Genomic DNA, 15,341 nt, shown 5'->3' on the forward strand with positions numbered 1-15,341 from the left:
GTAGTGTACCTGGGGAAAAATGGCACCAGGATGCACTATGGGAAGAAAGCAAGCTGGCAGAGGCTTATGCTTTATTCCCTACAAAATGCAAAGTATATTATGGCTATGCTGCCAGCCCTAGAAAACATATACTGTAGTACCAAACCTACACAATATTTACTACTTAGTGCACTAGCTAGAGAGTTTTTGCAATCATGCACCAAAGCATAGGGGAGGGAACAGCCAGTGCACTAGTTACATCACAGACAGCATTGCAATATAGTTGTATATTTGAATGACAACTTGAGGTGGATAGGAGGAAAAAGTGTGTCTCTGTTTTTCACTGCCAGTTCTTTTTCTTCTCATTCTTTGGTGATTTTCTGACACTTTGTGAAACACCACTCATCTTTTCATTCTAACAGTTTATAGCAGCAGTCTTTCTGCCTGTTCACATGTGGATGTTTTTATTTTTCTGTCCTACTCTAATTGTCACCTACACAAACATTCAATCCAAAAAAAACACACAGGGATAAATAGAAAAATAGAAATAAAAAATAGAAATAAACACATGTACTACAAAATCAAATAAAAAACAGCATTTACATCAAACGTCCTAGCCAAAATCTTTGATGTGATTTGGTAACATGAACAATAAGAGGCAAATAGCTTTTAGTCTTAATTAATATTTTATTTATTTGTTCGATTTTTCAAAACTATTTTTTTTTTTTTCATAATAAATTTTCACTTTGAGGTCATTAAAGAATTGTCACAATAAAAACAAAAGAAGGTATCATAGAAAAATTGTACACAAATAAAAACAAATAAAAAAAACAAACAAAAGAAATCCAACATTTATTCTGAAACTATTATGTACTTTGTGCCTCTTGTGCATTCAGTGTAGTACAATATAGCAAAGAGGTGTGTTCACAAACAATACATTTTTAGATTTTGTTGAAATTTGTGTATTCTGGCTGACATATTTTAATACCTAATATATTGGGATCCGTTTATTTATTTATTTATTTATTTATTTTTACAATATGATGTCATCTCATAATAAATCCATGTCAGAAGAGCAAAATGATATTGCTTTAACAGTTCCAATCATTTTACATTGTGACGATTTGCTTTTTCGCAAATCCAAACCAGTGTTTGTGTCTTTTGTATGTTGAACAAATGGAATAGTTGCGAAATTAAAAAATAATGGCAGAAATAAAATACTGGCATTGAAGGTGTGCATAAAAGAGAGAAAAAAAAAATACAGGAGCCCAAATGTTCATAGCTAATGGCAGAAACGGTTCTATCTCTATAGCAACACACTGACATTTAGTTTTTTTCTGTTTTTAATAATTTTCCCAGTTGCTTTTACTAGAAAATGTTTGAAGAGCAGGTATACTGTAGTTGGCATCATCTATATAACAGGCTATAAAACACCACTTCAGCCACAGTCCAGAGAGCACACATAGATAGTCTTTGCACCGTATATAAACATATGTAATAAGATACTTCACGTGCATGGAGTATTTCTCAAACTATCGCCAAACGAGCCCACCTTTCTATACCTTATTCATCAGCATCACCACCTCGTTGCTGCTGTCATTATCATGACAAACATACAAATAGAAACAACGATCGATTCTGCGATTCGCTTTATAATAAAGCCTCCACAGTCCTCTTTGATCAAAGGCATTCATTCTGAATGTCGTCTTATGTTTGGATCCTTCATCTTTCTCTTCAGTTTGGTTCTGTCTCCAGATGGCCAACACTGCCATTTAGAAAAGAGGGGGCGAATACTTTGGCTGATTGAACGATCGTACAGTAGGTAGCTTCTCAGTGTAATAAGTCACTTGTTCCTTACGTGTAGTGAATGTCTTTAATTTTCCAGACGTTTATGGATTTTCTGCATGTATAGGGCATGTCCCAGTAACACATACACAGGCAACATAATATGAAACACAGTAAGACCTCAGTTCTGACCAGCGGCCATGTCTTTAAGAGATTCACCCTAACATACAGGGCTGTACTGGCTTGTACTTATCCAGAGAATTGATTTTTATTTTCAAGGGTCCTGTCATCACTTGATTCCTTTTGTACACACGCATAGCTTCATATTGTTCTTGTGTGCTTGAGTATAAATTATATGTTCTTATTGTTAGTAACAGTATATCTGTGTCTCAGTTAAAACTAAGACTGTGCTTTTTTTCCTCTTAATTACTATACACAGGGTTGGCGTCTCCTCCCTTTGGCCTGTGTTGCTTCTGAACACAGGAACTGGGAGGGGGGAGTCTGTGGGATCAGACGTAGTACTCTTTGTCTTTGTTCTTTTTGTTCTTGCTAGAGATCTTAGCCACGCCGATGGGTTTTTCTTTGACAGCAGCTCCATTGGGCTGCGTGGCTGAGTTACTGATGTAGTTGCGGCTCTCGTCCACGTGGTACGATCCCTCATCCCGGTTGCGGTATTTGTACATGGCGTAGAGGAGGATGAGGATGCAGAGGGCGGCAGCTGCTACGATGCCCACCACCATGCCCGTGGTACTGCTGGACTCGCGAATCACCTCTGGGCTCGGGTAACCCTTCGCTTCCGGCAGGGGAGGGTGTGCTGTATATATATATGTAGATGTATATGGCAAAGACAGAAAAAGTGAGACTGTTCATTATCAATTCGTCATTAATCTATCTGCTTTCCAGCAGCAGGATTTCATCATTGATTAGCCAAGCATTAATGAGTAATCAGCTCAAACATTTACAGCATGCAGAGTAGTACAGTCTGTAGTAAGCCTTTGATTATAAGCCAGAGAGTTTTATAAGGAATTGATATGAAGGGTAGATACAAAGCAGGCTAGAGATGAAGAAAATCAATCATTTAAAAAATGGATTTGCTCAAATGGATTGACTGATAACTCACTAACTGCTTTGTAGCATATATAGTACATCAAAAAAAATCCATGATACCAGTGATATGTGCATCTCAAAGGCGTTGGCCTTTCGCCTGCATTCACTTTACAGCTTTAATGCAATCTACTCATCACATTGACTCTAGCAAGCCATAAAGTGCACCTTGTTATTGGCTGATGCACTAACACACAGTGATTAAATTGGATGTGCCAGACATTTTTTATCTCTGGCGACCACTGAGCAAGCTTCATTTACTTGCTGTTTATTTCCGAGCAGAGAGATAGTGATCCGTTTTTGTGATTTATGTCATGATTTGCTTTAAGTCACAATGAGAAAGGGGAATAATTCGGCATCTGCATGGCTGCAGGCAGGACTGTAAAAAGCCGTAGTGAAATGAGACCCGAAACAAACAAGTTCCCTTACTGTCGCTGAGTCAACCGCAGCCTGCAGGTGTGGAAAAATGTGATGATAAATGTATCGGAAGAACAAATCAAGTTTTTGGCCGGTGCATTTGGGTAATAGAGTGATCACATCACAATGCAGGGAAACAACAGAAAGTTAATTCTTGCTAACATTATTATTCAGCTTTATCTCTGTCTGACTATAATAGCCTCATTCACATTATTCACGTTATTCTGAAATGTACAATTTCTTGCCTTAGGAGAGGAATTTTCATTATTTCACTGACATGCTTACAACACTACAGTAAATGGAACAAATGCATGGGTCACTTGCAGCTTGCATGGAGCTGCTGAAAAAACCTATTTCTGTTAACATTTATTCTTTTAATTCTTTGTCAAATGCAGTTGACAGCATTAGGATGTAGCCAGAATTTTGAGAATTTCGGAAAAGGTTTACAATCTGTGCTCAGTGGCCTTTTCCAAATCACTGTTCTTCAACCACTACATTCAAAAACCCACACACCCATGAGACAAAATCATGATACAACTCCAGCTGATTTAAAAAGAAAATTAAGACGTTTAATTAAACAATGTTAAGCAGTGAATGGATGGTTCTGAAATTAAAAATTATGAGTGTTATCAAAGAAAACAAACTATGATTTATAAATGAATGGCTTCCTCATGGGCTATTTGAATAGTTAATGGTTCTTAGATTCCTAAAATATTTATACATGAAACTATCTATTTAATTCTCAACGTTACTCCTTAAGCCTTCCATTTAAAAGATTACATGCTGGTCATTATGTGCATATTTGTATTATGTGTTACATAATAGAAACTGCTCTTGGTAGTTCCTTTCTTCCTTGTAATAAATAATTAGTCATTGTATTAATGTCCTAGTGATCTACATTCATTAATCATCAGCCAATGTCTCAAGTCCCAAAAGGTGTGTTTTTTCTCCACCATGACATGCCTAGGTCAAATATGTTAAATAAACCATTGAAATTATTATTATATAATGCTAATATATTAAATTATTATAATAGATCCAATGCTGATCTTCACATATGAAACCCTATTAGTCAAATGTCCAGTTATTAGATTTCATGGAAAAAGGTAGTTTACAATAAACTGACTCAGAGTTTATGGTAACCAGAGATTTATTTAAATTGTTGACGTTAAGGCTATTACGGAAAATGAGCTGCAGCAAAAGAAAGACACATGGACAGCAATAATAAAAAAGAAAGATGACTAACCTAACCCACCTGATGTTGGGTCACACGGGTCGATGTCTTCATCATCAGTGGGACATTCAGCTGATGCTACTAACAGATCGTCCTAGAGTGGGGCAGAGAGAGAAAGCAAGAGAGAGATTTATTAAAAAATGTTTATTTCCAACATTAAGCTTTTGTATGTTGGCTGTCTCATCCGAGCCATGAGCCTGTTGGAGACACAGACAGAGGATGCTGGTGCTGTTTGAAGAGAACTAAACAAAGATCACCGCTAAAGAGAGAAACATGAAGCTCTACAGTCCTTGTATATATCCACAGGCCTAGCACTCTTTCCCCAACACACATTACCCTCAAGGGCAATAAACCAACGGTTCAATAGTAAGCATCATGTAAGTGCTGTATAACATGCACTCATTTTTTTTTCATGCCAAACCCAAGTTTCAATCCTGATTTCATTAAAATGAATTTAAGTGATATGGCTGGATACAGGACCGTCTTCAGTTTTGTACAAAAAGTAACACTAACCTTCCTACAAACTATTCATGCAAGCCTGAGACCATGTTATCATAAGTTTAAATTGAGCTACAGTTACAGAACAGTGTTAGCTTAAAGAAACATTTACGTGCATATTTCACAAACACAACAGTATACAATATCAGTATACACTGTAGTTTCATTTTGTACAAAATGCGTACGGATAACATTATTCCCATCCCTCCTTGAAAACCAAAAGGAATTGGAACAAGGCCATATATACGATACACGCAAATGCAAATAAGTAACAAACAACACATAGCAAAATCTTGCCTCTATTCCGGTAATAGTCCCAAAAGGAAAGAAAGCCATTGCCGTGATTTTTCTGTCGATGAAATTCCACTGCAGCCGATCAGCACAAAATCAACTTAGATGATCGTCTGTGTCTGTAAAGCTGATCTGCTCAGTGTGGAGAATGTTGGTGCTACATTCTTCTCCGTTCTCCAGTAAGAATCTGACGATGTGAAGTGGTGGCATTCATTCAGCGCCAGCATTCACACCTCTCTGATTAGCCCTGTGTGGATTTGACGCCAGCTGGCGCATGCCTGTCTGTGTGTGAGTCGACTGAAAGGCAGAGATGGATATAACATCGATCTGCCTCTATGTAGTTTCACACACATACACACACACTACCCACAGGCATCAGGGCAGTGCCCACTCCAGTCAGGACGTCTCATCGGCATCACAGATTCCACCCCACACAAACAATAGTGGGAGAAAGAACAAGCGTGAGATGGTGGGAGTGGGAGTGCCCCTGCACAGTTATATCAGTGTAGTTGCCATAACCACACGGCAGCCGTTTTTGCTCACAGCAATATCTCTTCAACTCCCAACTCTCAAACGCTCTGCAAGTAGGTCAGTGCGGGTAAATAATTTAGATCCCTAGTGATGGGGCACTGGGCAGATAGCAGACGGGAGAGAATGAGAGAGAGTTAGATAGGGTGGGAGGGGGGTGGAGATAGAGTGATAGAGTGATAGTGTGAGAGAGAGAGAGAGAGAGAGAGAGAGAGAGAGAGAGTGATAGAGTGATAGTGAGAGAGAGAGAGAGAGAGATAGAGTGATAGTGAGAGAGAGAGAGAGAGAGAGAGAGAGAGAGAGAGGAGAGAGAGAGAGAGAGAGAGAGAGAGAGAGAGATAGAGTGATAGTGAGAGAGAGAGGGGGAGAGAGTGATAGAGTGATACTGTAGAGTGATGGTGAGAGAGAGAGAGAGAGAGAGGGAGAGAGACTCTATAGCTTTACTCAGTTATTTTAATGCACCTTTCCTTGCTTTACTGGCAGCACACCATCACATACGCTGATATTAGGCTTGGGTTACTAATGTTAGGAGGAGAATTATTTTAAGTCAAATGAAATCTGAGAAACATTAATAATAAATTAACTGTTAAGGTTTCTCTTCTTCATCACGTCATCTCAGAGAGTTTTCCTTGCCTCTTTCACCTCTGGATTTTGATCATTAGGGATCCAGAGCTACATGTGGATATCAATAAAGCTGCTTTTGTTGTTAAAAGGCATTAGACCTACAATTAAACTGTGTCATGTAAACCATGTAGTATGACAAGTTAAAATTATTATTTAACTATGTAATTTGCGTACCTATGTATCTTCAATAATTATGAGATGAATGCTGAGGTGTTTGGAAATAAGCAACATCTGTGGGTACATTTAGAGAGACCTAAACTCAATTATTTATTATTTATACAGTAGACATAATGTAAATATAGGCATTTATAATTTACTCTTTTAATAACTTTTAATTTCAATTTTCTTTGTAATTTTTACCCCTGAAAATGATCCTGTCAAGCCATTGCTTTTAGAAACTGATTCCAAAATCTTGTTGATCTGGACTCTATGGACCTCAGTAATCAGGAAGCTCAGCACATCTAAACTGATAAAACCACACAGAGACACGCCACAGCAGAAGCAGTAAACAGCACAGAATTACCAGAAGAACATTTTATTTGTGAAGAAATGTTGCTGTAATTTTAATTTTCTATTAAATGACGTATTTTTAAGGAAATATGAATCTAAAAAGTTACTAAATTCATAAACATCATGGAATTATTGCCAAAGTCATTATTTGGAGAATGTAAATGTGCTCAGTGAACTTCTGCCACACCACATCTGCATGTTATAGGTCCTTTCTCTTTCTTTTTTCTAGCTCTTTCTTTCCTTTCAGAAGTGAAAAGTCTCATTGAAGTGTCAGGACTAAAATCAGACTCCTCAGATGTGGTATTACACAAGCAGTGAGCATGAGGCTCCATAAAAGTCAAATATGACTAAGACTGAGCTCTCAGCCTCCATCTGCTGTGCTTTACCATCCTCCTCTGCCTACTCAACAGCTGTGCCGAGTTGGACATGGGGACATGGGGGGGAAAGGAGACACAACATGGGTTAAAGTAAAGAAGAGAAGATAGTTTGCTCTAACTTATGGGTACCCTGTCAGAGCATCTCAGTGGATGATCCTCTTTCTACGTTTCCTCTGTTTCTCTTGTATATAATTACTGAGCAGCCATGAAGCACAATGAAAAGCCTGACATGTTGCCAAACAAGTGGAGAAAGCATGCGCACCAGAGAGTGGAGAGACACAGAGAAAGGGAAAAGCGAAAGCTCAGCTCACCTACGTTTATACTGAGAACCAGCTGTGCTCTAATTAGAAAGCACCACCCCTGTTCACCCTCTCCAATTACCCCCCCAACTGCCACAGAGAGCCATGGTACAAAAAAAAAAGAGCTGAGGCAAAAAAGAGCTGACACAGACTCACAACCTCTCTGCCTTCTCCTGAGTCCTAACCACTATCCCAATACCTTCAGGCTCTAATTTTAACACCGCCAAGCAGGCTAGTCAAAAGGAGCATTACTGCAAACCAACTCCATCCATTTGCTACTAATAGACATCACGCCCTTGTCTGCCGCTTATAGCTCTTGTTTCAGCTCTATAATAATCCTCCACTCTAAAAACCTAATCTATATTTCACAGCCTGCTGTTGGAGTGCCATCTTCTGTAGCTCTTATTGCCATCTCCTCCTCGACTGACTCGCTCTCTCTTCTTGGTAGTCGGTGCGAGCATTCACTTCTATTCCTGCTACCTTCAACAGGCATGACCGTCTGTTTCTGTTGCCATGGAGATATAGACCGTTACAAATGGCAGGAAAAAAAAAAATAAAAAAACTCTGTGGCTCAGCTGGGACCTGCAAAGACAAGCCAAGCATAGATTTCTTTCTCTGTTTCTTGGGTAAGAGAAAGTCTGTGAGAGTGTAATAACATCAAAGTGCCTTGGCTTTGCTTAGCTCTCTTTGCTAATGAGATGTGAATATTCATGCAGCAGTCCTGGTGCTAAATAGAGCTTGGTTTCGGCTCTCAGCTCTCACCTCAGAGAACGGTGTGTTTTAATAAAACTGAAAGCTTACACTCATGGAATAAAAATTTCTTCAGAAGCACTGCAGTGTTTCTTGCCCTCTTCACACAGCCGGTTCCTCTTATAGAAACCACGACAGAGAAAAGGTTTTATAAGACAGGAAAAAAGATTGGGAGTGTAGAGTGCAAAGAAAGGCCCAGGGACATTGGTGCACTCTCACTGTTTAATACATACAAGGTTTCGTGATGGCAATTATTAAAACTAAAGTAATGAAAGAGGAACTGCTGACTTCTGTGCTTGATTTGCACTTCTTCTTCTCCTTTAGGCTTTCGAAATAGAGTAATATCGTAAAAGACTGGTGAAAGTCAACATTGTTCCTGAGAATGAGAATGTCTGCGCATGATCACAGAAGGAGTTCACAAAACAAAAATACAAACAAACAAACAAACAAACAAACAAACAAAAATGATGTATATCCTGATCATATCCTTCACCCTCACATGGATATTAATAATTAAAATGCTGGCTGAATGGAAGGAGAGAAACAATTCCCTTTACAAATTGCCTCCATTTAGAAATTTAATGTGCGTGACCAGAAAATATTTACTTATTTATAGCTAGTGAAAATTTTTAGACTTATCAGAGATCAAGAAGCTTGAATGGAGTTTGAGTGCGAGAAAAACATCAACCACATGGCTGTAGAAACTCCATGCCCTCAGCCCCAGTCCCCAAATCCAATCCTGGCAAAAAAAGTGAGCTACAGCTGGAGGAATCTTGGACTTTGAGCTCAGTTTTTCACTGCAATCTTATGGGACTTCTTATCTTCTGTTGCCGTGGGCAACAGTACATACTTTAGATGATCTTATGATCTTAAAGTGTACAAACAGGCTCTTATATGATATGATATAAGAATGGGAACAGGAAAGCTGTACAGAAAGGGAAGTGTGGTGGATGAACTAGAGATGGTGTCATGCGGTTGAGGAAACTGGATGAAGAATGTAAGCGGAAAACAGTGTACCAAAAAGCAACTGTCGGCTTGAGAAGAGAAACCGGTGCTGATGCATTTGGATTAAAGAAATGGCATCAACTATTGTTTCTTTTCAAAGCACTACAACTTTTCCTCATGTCCTTTCTCCTCCTCGTCATTCTCCCAGCACGGTGCAGACAAAAGGTGCCTGCCTCTTCCCCCTGCATGATTATGAAAAAATAAAGCCTCTGCATGCGAAGATGGCTAGATGGTTGAGCGACCGTGAGAAAGAGAAACTACCTGGGATGAGGAACAATGCCATCTCGCATCCATAGCAGCCTGGCTACTCTGCCTGCTTCCTTTACACAGCTGATGCCTTTGTTTATTCTCTCTTTTAAGTAAGAGTGTGTCCTGGCTTTTTCTTTTTTCCCTTTTTCTCGCTTCCTGATGTCTCTGCTCCTAAAGCAACACGCGTAAATTCAGTCCGTTCTGTGAGATCAATAGTGATGCCAGGAGAAGTCCTACTCTGGTAGGGAGATGAGGAAGATAAATTGTCTGCGCATCAGGAGAGCCTATCAGTGCCTTCTATAGAGTACGAGAGAGAGAGAGCGAGAGAGAGAGAAAGAGAGAGAGAGGGAGAAGGCAAGTGGAGCAGCAGTAGAAGAGAGAAAACGAGAAAGAGTGTGATATACACACAGAGAGAGGGGGGCGAGAGCAAGAGAGATGGAAAAAGATGGTAAGAGTCTGAGCAGTCTGTCTGGATCACCTGACTAACTTTGGCCAATCAGGAACCCCGCTGAGCCAGAGGTTACTAAGGGTTGGTTACTAAGAATGTTTTTCATTCTTTTCTTTTTTTTTTGTTATAAGAACTGTTGATGTGAGTATTGGTTCCCATGATGCTACGGAGACATAGAACACAATCTAATATCAAACATTACCCATAACATATACCCTTAAAATAATAATAGGCTTCCACAGCAAAGGCAATAGCTTGGGAGCAATGTTTTGCAACATGTGTTACGCAACACTTGTATTATAGAGGATCAACATGACAGAGAGGCGATGCTCACTGCAGTATAAGCTACCTTACACTCTTTCTCCTTTACTGCTATAACTAAAGGAGGGACTATCATTATCCTGAGCAAAATTAAGCACCGTTAAACAGATTATGGAGCCTTTAACTCAGATTCTGCACTGTATCCAGGGAATGTTAACACTCTGACACACACACACACACACACACACACACACACACACACACACACACACACACAGCAGAAGCTCTTTCCTTGAATTTATGTGCTTTTTTTGCACCACCATCTGTCTCATGGGACTCAATTTGTTTACTGTGACTGTGGAGTACACGCAAGAGTGTGGCCGTAAACTATAAATGTCATTTCATGTATTCGTAAAAAAAAAAAAAAAAAAAAAAAAAAAAAAACGAATAAAATCCACAACACAACACCATGTAGACGGGTGTGGCAGTGAAGACCGTGGCAGTGGATTTTTGGGTGCATTTCAGGAGCTGCCAAATTAAATTAGCAATGAAAATAGCAGTTTTTACATAATATTTCTGTAAAACATAATAAACAAATTCATTAAATTATTCAAAATATCAGGATGTACGATCATTTTTTGATGAAAGAGTGATTAAAGTTTTTTTCAGGAAACAACTATGTAGAAAAGAACCAGAGGGCGGGGGGGAGAGAGAGAGAGAGAGAGAGAGAGAGAGGGAGAGAGCGAGAGAGAGAGAGAGAGAAGAGAGAGAGAGAGAAGAGAGAGAGAGATAATCATTTCATTAACCCACTTACTGCTAGCTCAAACACTGCTATTGACTGGCTGATTTAAGTGAAAATGAAGCCCTGAGACAATAGTGCATTTTTGGAAAGCGGGGAAAAAAAATCAGTATCCATTATATACACAAGACCTGAGGGGTGCAAGCAATTTAGCCTGAACGCTTAAAGGATTTATTCACAGGACTGAGTTTTTCTTCTCTTTTTTTCTCATGACGCAATGGCAGGAAACTGTTTAGAGCCTTCATGAGAATGTAGGTGACAGACTTGTGTCACTAAAGTGATGATAAATTTGGATCCTACTGACTCACAGAATTCCTTGTGATTTATTGAAAAAAGATAATTGTAATTACGGTCATAATCAATGGTAAATGTTTTCCATATTTTATCCTATGCTCTCATAAATAAAGCGTTCCTACAGGCGGCTTTAGATACTTAAGAGTTTTCAGCTTTAAAGGATTGTACATGTAACCTTTAAGAGTGAACAGATTAAATCCCACTGATAGAAGAAAGCTGTATCATATGTGCACTCAGCCACTCAGCACTCATATTTCAGGTCTTGGGATCTTTTAGAAAAACATACCCTGTTTTGTTTAATGACATGTATTATGCCTCCTTCGTTATTAAAGTTTCGCAGGTAGCACACAATCTTATTATAATAACCATTTCTTCAGTCAGATAAGTCTTGCTGAGCTAAAATGCACACCCATATCTATATATATAGAGTGAGATTTGTTGGAAGATAATGTGCCACAGGCATAAAAAAGCTCCAGAGATAAGGTGGTATAAAAGGAATCTAGAAAGTGATGATAAGAAAGAGAAGGAAAAAAAAAGAAACCGTGATCAAACCTCAAACACATCTCAAACTCAGTCGTCCTGAACTCAGCTCACAAAAAAGAGTCGGCTTCTGACAGAAATATTAAACATACCATCTACCACACAGATGCAAATACTGGAGTTGTGCAATCTTTTTTTTTTTTTTTTTTTTTTTTTTTATTACAAATGACTTCTACCTTTGAGAACAATTGTTTATTTGCAACTTTGGAACATAAAGCTGAATATAGCACAATGTTTTCAGGTCTCATAAATAAAGCCAAATACCTTCCTGAATAGAAGGCCTGCAGAGGAAAAATGCTACTTATGAATAATTTTATCCAGCATTAATCTACTTCCGTATGAAATGAAAAAGATGTCTGCAGACAGAGAAGAGAGATAATGAAATAGGTAAAGTTTCCCAAGAGGGTTTTCTTAAAGAACGTTATTTACGCCACAGCACTCTTGAATTCTCAAGTATTGTCAGTAGGTTTTGATGAATTAATGCTTTCCTACAGCAGCTCTGACAGCAGCACTGGCTGTGATTCAAATAATAGGTTTATATTAATGCACTTGTTTTAATTCATTATTTTTTTCTATAGAAACATCTCATTCACAGGCACTAGTCACAGGTCTAATAATAAACAGATTTCAAAAATGTGTTATTAACAAAGACGAATGTGTAACTGTTGATACTGGTGAAAGCTTTCTGCATAAAGAAATATAATTATTTAACATATGTGGAAGAAGATGCCAGTGTCAGCATTTTTTTTTAAAGGTCAGTAGGTTTTCAGGGAAAGCAGAAGACAGGAGTTCCAGAAGTTCTCCAAGTTTCTCCATACTGTAAGTTTTTTTTTTTGCTTATATTCTTTAAGAGGGAGAATAAAGAGAGGAAATGGTTAATTATATGTATTTAAATGATAACAAGAAATAACGTGTCATTAAATGTAACTATAAACATATAAAAATAAAACGATTTGTTCTTTAATGAATAAAAATGGTCTTTATTGCAAATTTCCGTAGGATAAAAGGAATAAATCTTAGCTGCTGTTATTGGATGCTACAAACCTTTGTGGTGGTAACAGTAACCACGTCTGTTATCTGCTAACTGTACTCAGATGTTGATTATTTTCCTCTAAACACACACCCCACTATGTTCTATAATGTAAAGTTCACCACTATTGTTCATAACTATACTTCATAATGCTGTGGTTAAATGTCTGCAAAGTCTACAAGTAGGACTTTTGATTTATTTTGATATTATGTACACTGATGTTTAAGGTTCATAAATGTGGATTAATCCACTAAAGATATTTATTTGAAAGGACTTTCTATATCTATTGATTATTAACTTACTTACCTCTAGTTGCAGTATTGCAGAATATATAATAGTCTAGATATTGAACCTTCACTAACTGTAGTATACAGTATTAAGCCCTCAATCTGATTATTCTACATTATGAAACCCAGTAGACCTTTTGTCCATTTGTCATTATATCAAACGCTAACTAAGCAAGTCTAAATAGAAATGTATTAGTTTTATAGAAAATGAGCATGAGCAAGCAGAGAAATAGAAAGATATCCTGGAATGATTGTGTATGTATATGTTACTCTAGAGAGCCGTTCCAGATTTGTTGATGCCTGACCTCCAAGCAGCACTGCAGGGGAGATGGTGAAGTGCACACAGTAATTTTGTTCAATGTTGCGTCTTGTTACAAGAGACCAACTCATTGTGGTGTAAATACAATTTAGATTTTTTTTTAACAAGGTGGAAAGCCATAATAGTGACAAATATGTTTACTCATACTTATACTGGTCATATTTTATATGCAAATGAGATTTTAATGATTGATTATGAGTGTGTTACAAGAAATAATAAAAGCATATAGGCATTTAATGCTTGACATTTCTAGCCTTATAATGCAGATCCTTTTCTACCCACTTTATAAAAACTCCACATTTCATTTCTCTTTATTCTCAGATTTAAATATTCTGTCTGATGAGAACATGGACATGTGCTAATATAGGACAGTGAAGACAGGATAAGATATTAGTAGTGATTACTAAGAGCTCTTTTACTTAAATGGAAACTATACACATCTGTAATCAGCATCTGTCTGAGAACGCACAGCTCACATACCCATTTTTCTATAGCCCTAATCACTGATTAAACATGTAAACACAGTTACTGCATTACATATTTCCTTAATCAAGTGGTGGCTTGAGGAGAGAGACGGGGGGAAGAGAGAGAGGATAAAAGAAAACCGTGTGAGAATGGAGAATGTAGACTCTGTAGCGTTAAGGGAAGTGGAGTTGTACATTTCCATGGCAACCACATGGCTGTGTGCCCACCATTTTGTATTAGGATCTGCTCAGATCAGGCTGTGATAAGCTGGCATTAAATCTTAGCTACGACAGGTCAAACAGTATCAGCTATTGTATAACCAACAATTTCACACAACGTGCCTGGGGTGCCTTTGAGCCAAGAGGTAATTTAATACATAAGCCCTGGAATTAGTTTTAACCACAGCAAATTATGATTTCATTGTCATGGAGGCTGAATCACGGTACGTGGCATCACGCATGAGGGGACAAGCCCATCAGCTTGGCCTGGCCTCAGCAGGCCTGTCAATCATTCAGCTCAGCCCTCCAGCACTGATATGTAATTACAGAACGGCAATTAGGGTTCACTGTCAATGCCTGAATGATGCCTCATACAACACCCACTGCACCAGAGAGAGAGAGAGAGAGTGAGAGAGAGAAAGAGAGAGAAAGAGAGAGAAGAGGCAGTGCAATGAGGAGAAATATAAAGAGACATATATAGAGAGAGCAGACCTCGAAGACCACTCTCACTCACTCATTTTCTACCGCTTATCCGAACTACCTCTCAGGCGTCATCGGGCATCAAGGCAGGATACACCCTGGACAGAGTGCCAACCCATCGCAGGGCACACACACACACACACTCTCATTCACTCACACAATCACACACTACGGACAATTTTCCAAAGATGCCAATCAACCTACCATGCATGTCTTTGGACCGGGGGAGGAAACCGGAGTACCCGGAGGAAACCCCCGAGGCACAGGGAGAACATGCAAACTCCACACACAGGCGGGAATCGAACCCCCAACCCTGGAGGTGTGAGGCAAATGTGCTAACCACTAAGCCACCGTGGCCCCCCTCGAAGATCAATAAAAGAGAAAATCTGTTCATGCCTCTGAACGATTCCTCCCACCATTTCTCTTTATGTGACTTTACCTCATATATTCACTGTCCGATCCACCGCTGACCTCTCTGTTTCTCTACCTATCACTGCTAGCTGAACATTGAACAGGAGACCATGAATCACTTTACAGAAAAAAGCTTTGG

At 38.7% G+C, this 15,341-nt stretch overlaps 1 protein-coding gene across 9 annotated transcripts in view; it reads right to left on the reverse strand.

Annotated features, from left to right (window-relative positions):
* Positions 1-653: 653 nt before the first annotated feature.
* Positions 654-15,341, reverse strand: part of nrxn1a (neurexin 1a) — a 153,732-nt gene continuing 139,044 nt past the window's right edge. For 7 of the 9 annotated variants that reach the window (XM_060896289.1, XM_060896280.1, XM_060896323.1 and 4 more), the window contains 2 exons: positions 4,532-4,613; positions 654-2,578 (listed from right to left, as the gene is read on the reverse strand). In XM_060896289.1, coding sequence (XP_060752272.1) covers positions 2,274-2,578; positions 4,532-4,613 — 387 coding nt within the window. In that variant the 3' untranslated portion in view covers positions 654-2,273. The other 2 variants (XM_060896306.1, XM_060896338.1) reach the window with 2 other exon arrangements.

Source organism: Tachysurus vachellii, chromosome 2 (assembly GCF_030014155.1).
Source record: "Tachysurus vachellii isolate PV-2020 chromosome 2, HZAU_Pvac_v1, whole genome shotgun sequence".
In the NCBI taxonomy this organism is placed as follows: Eukaryota; Metazoa; Chordata; class Actinopteri; order Siluriformes; family Bagridae; genus Tachysurus; species Tachysurus vachellii.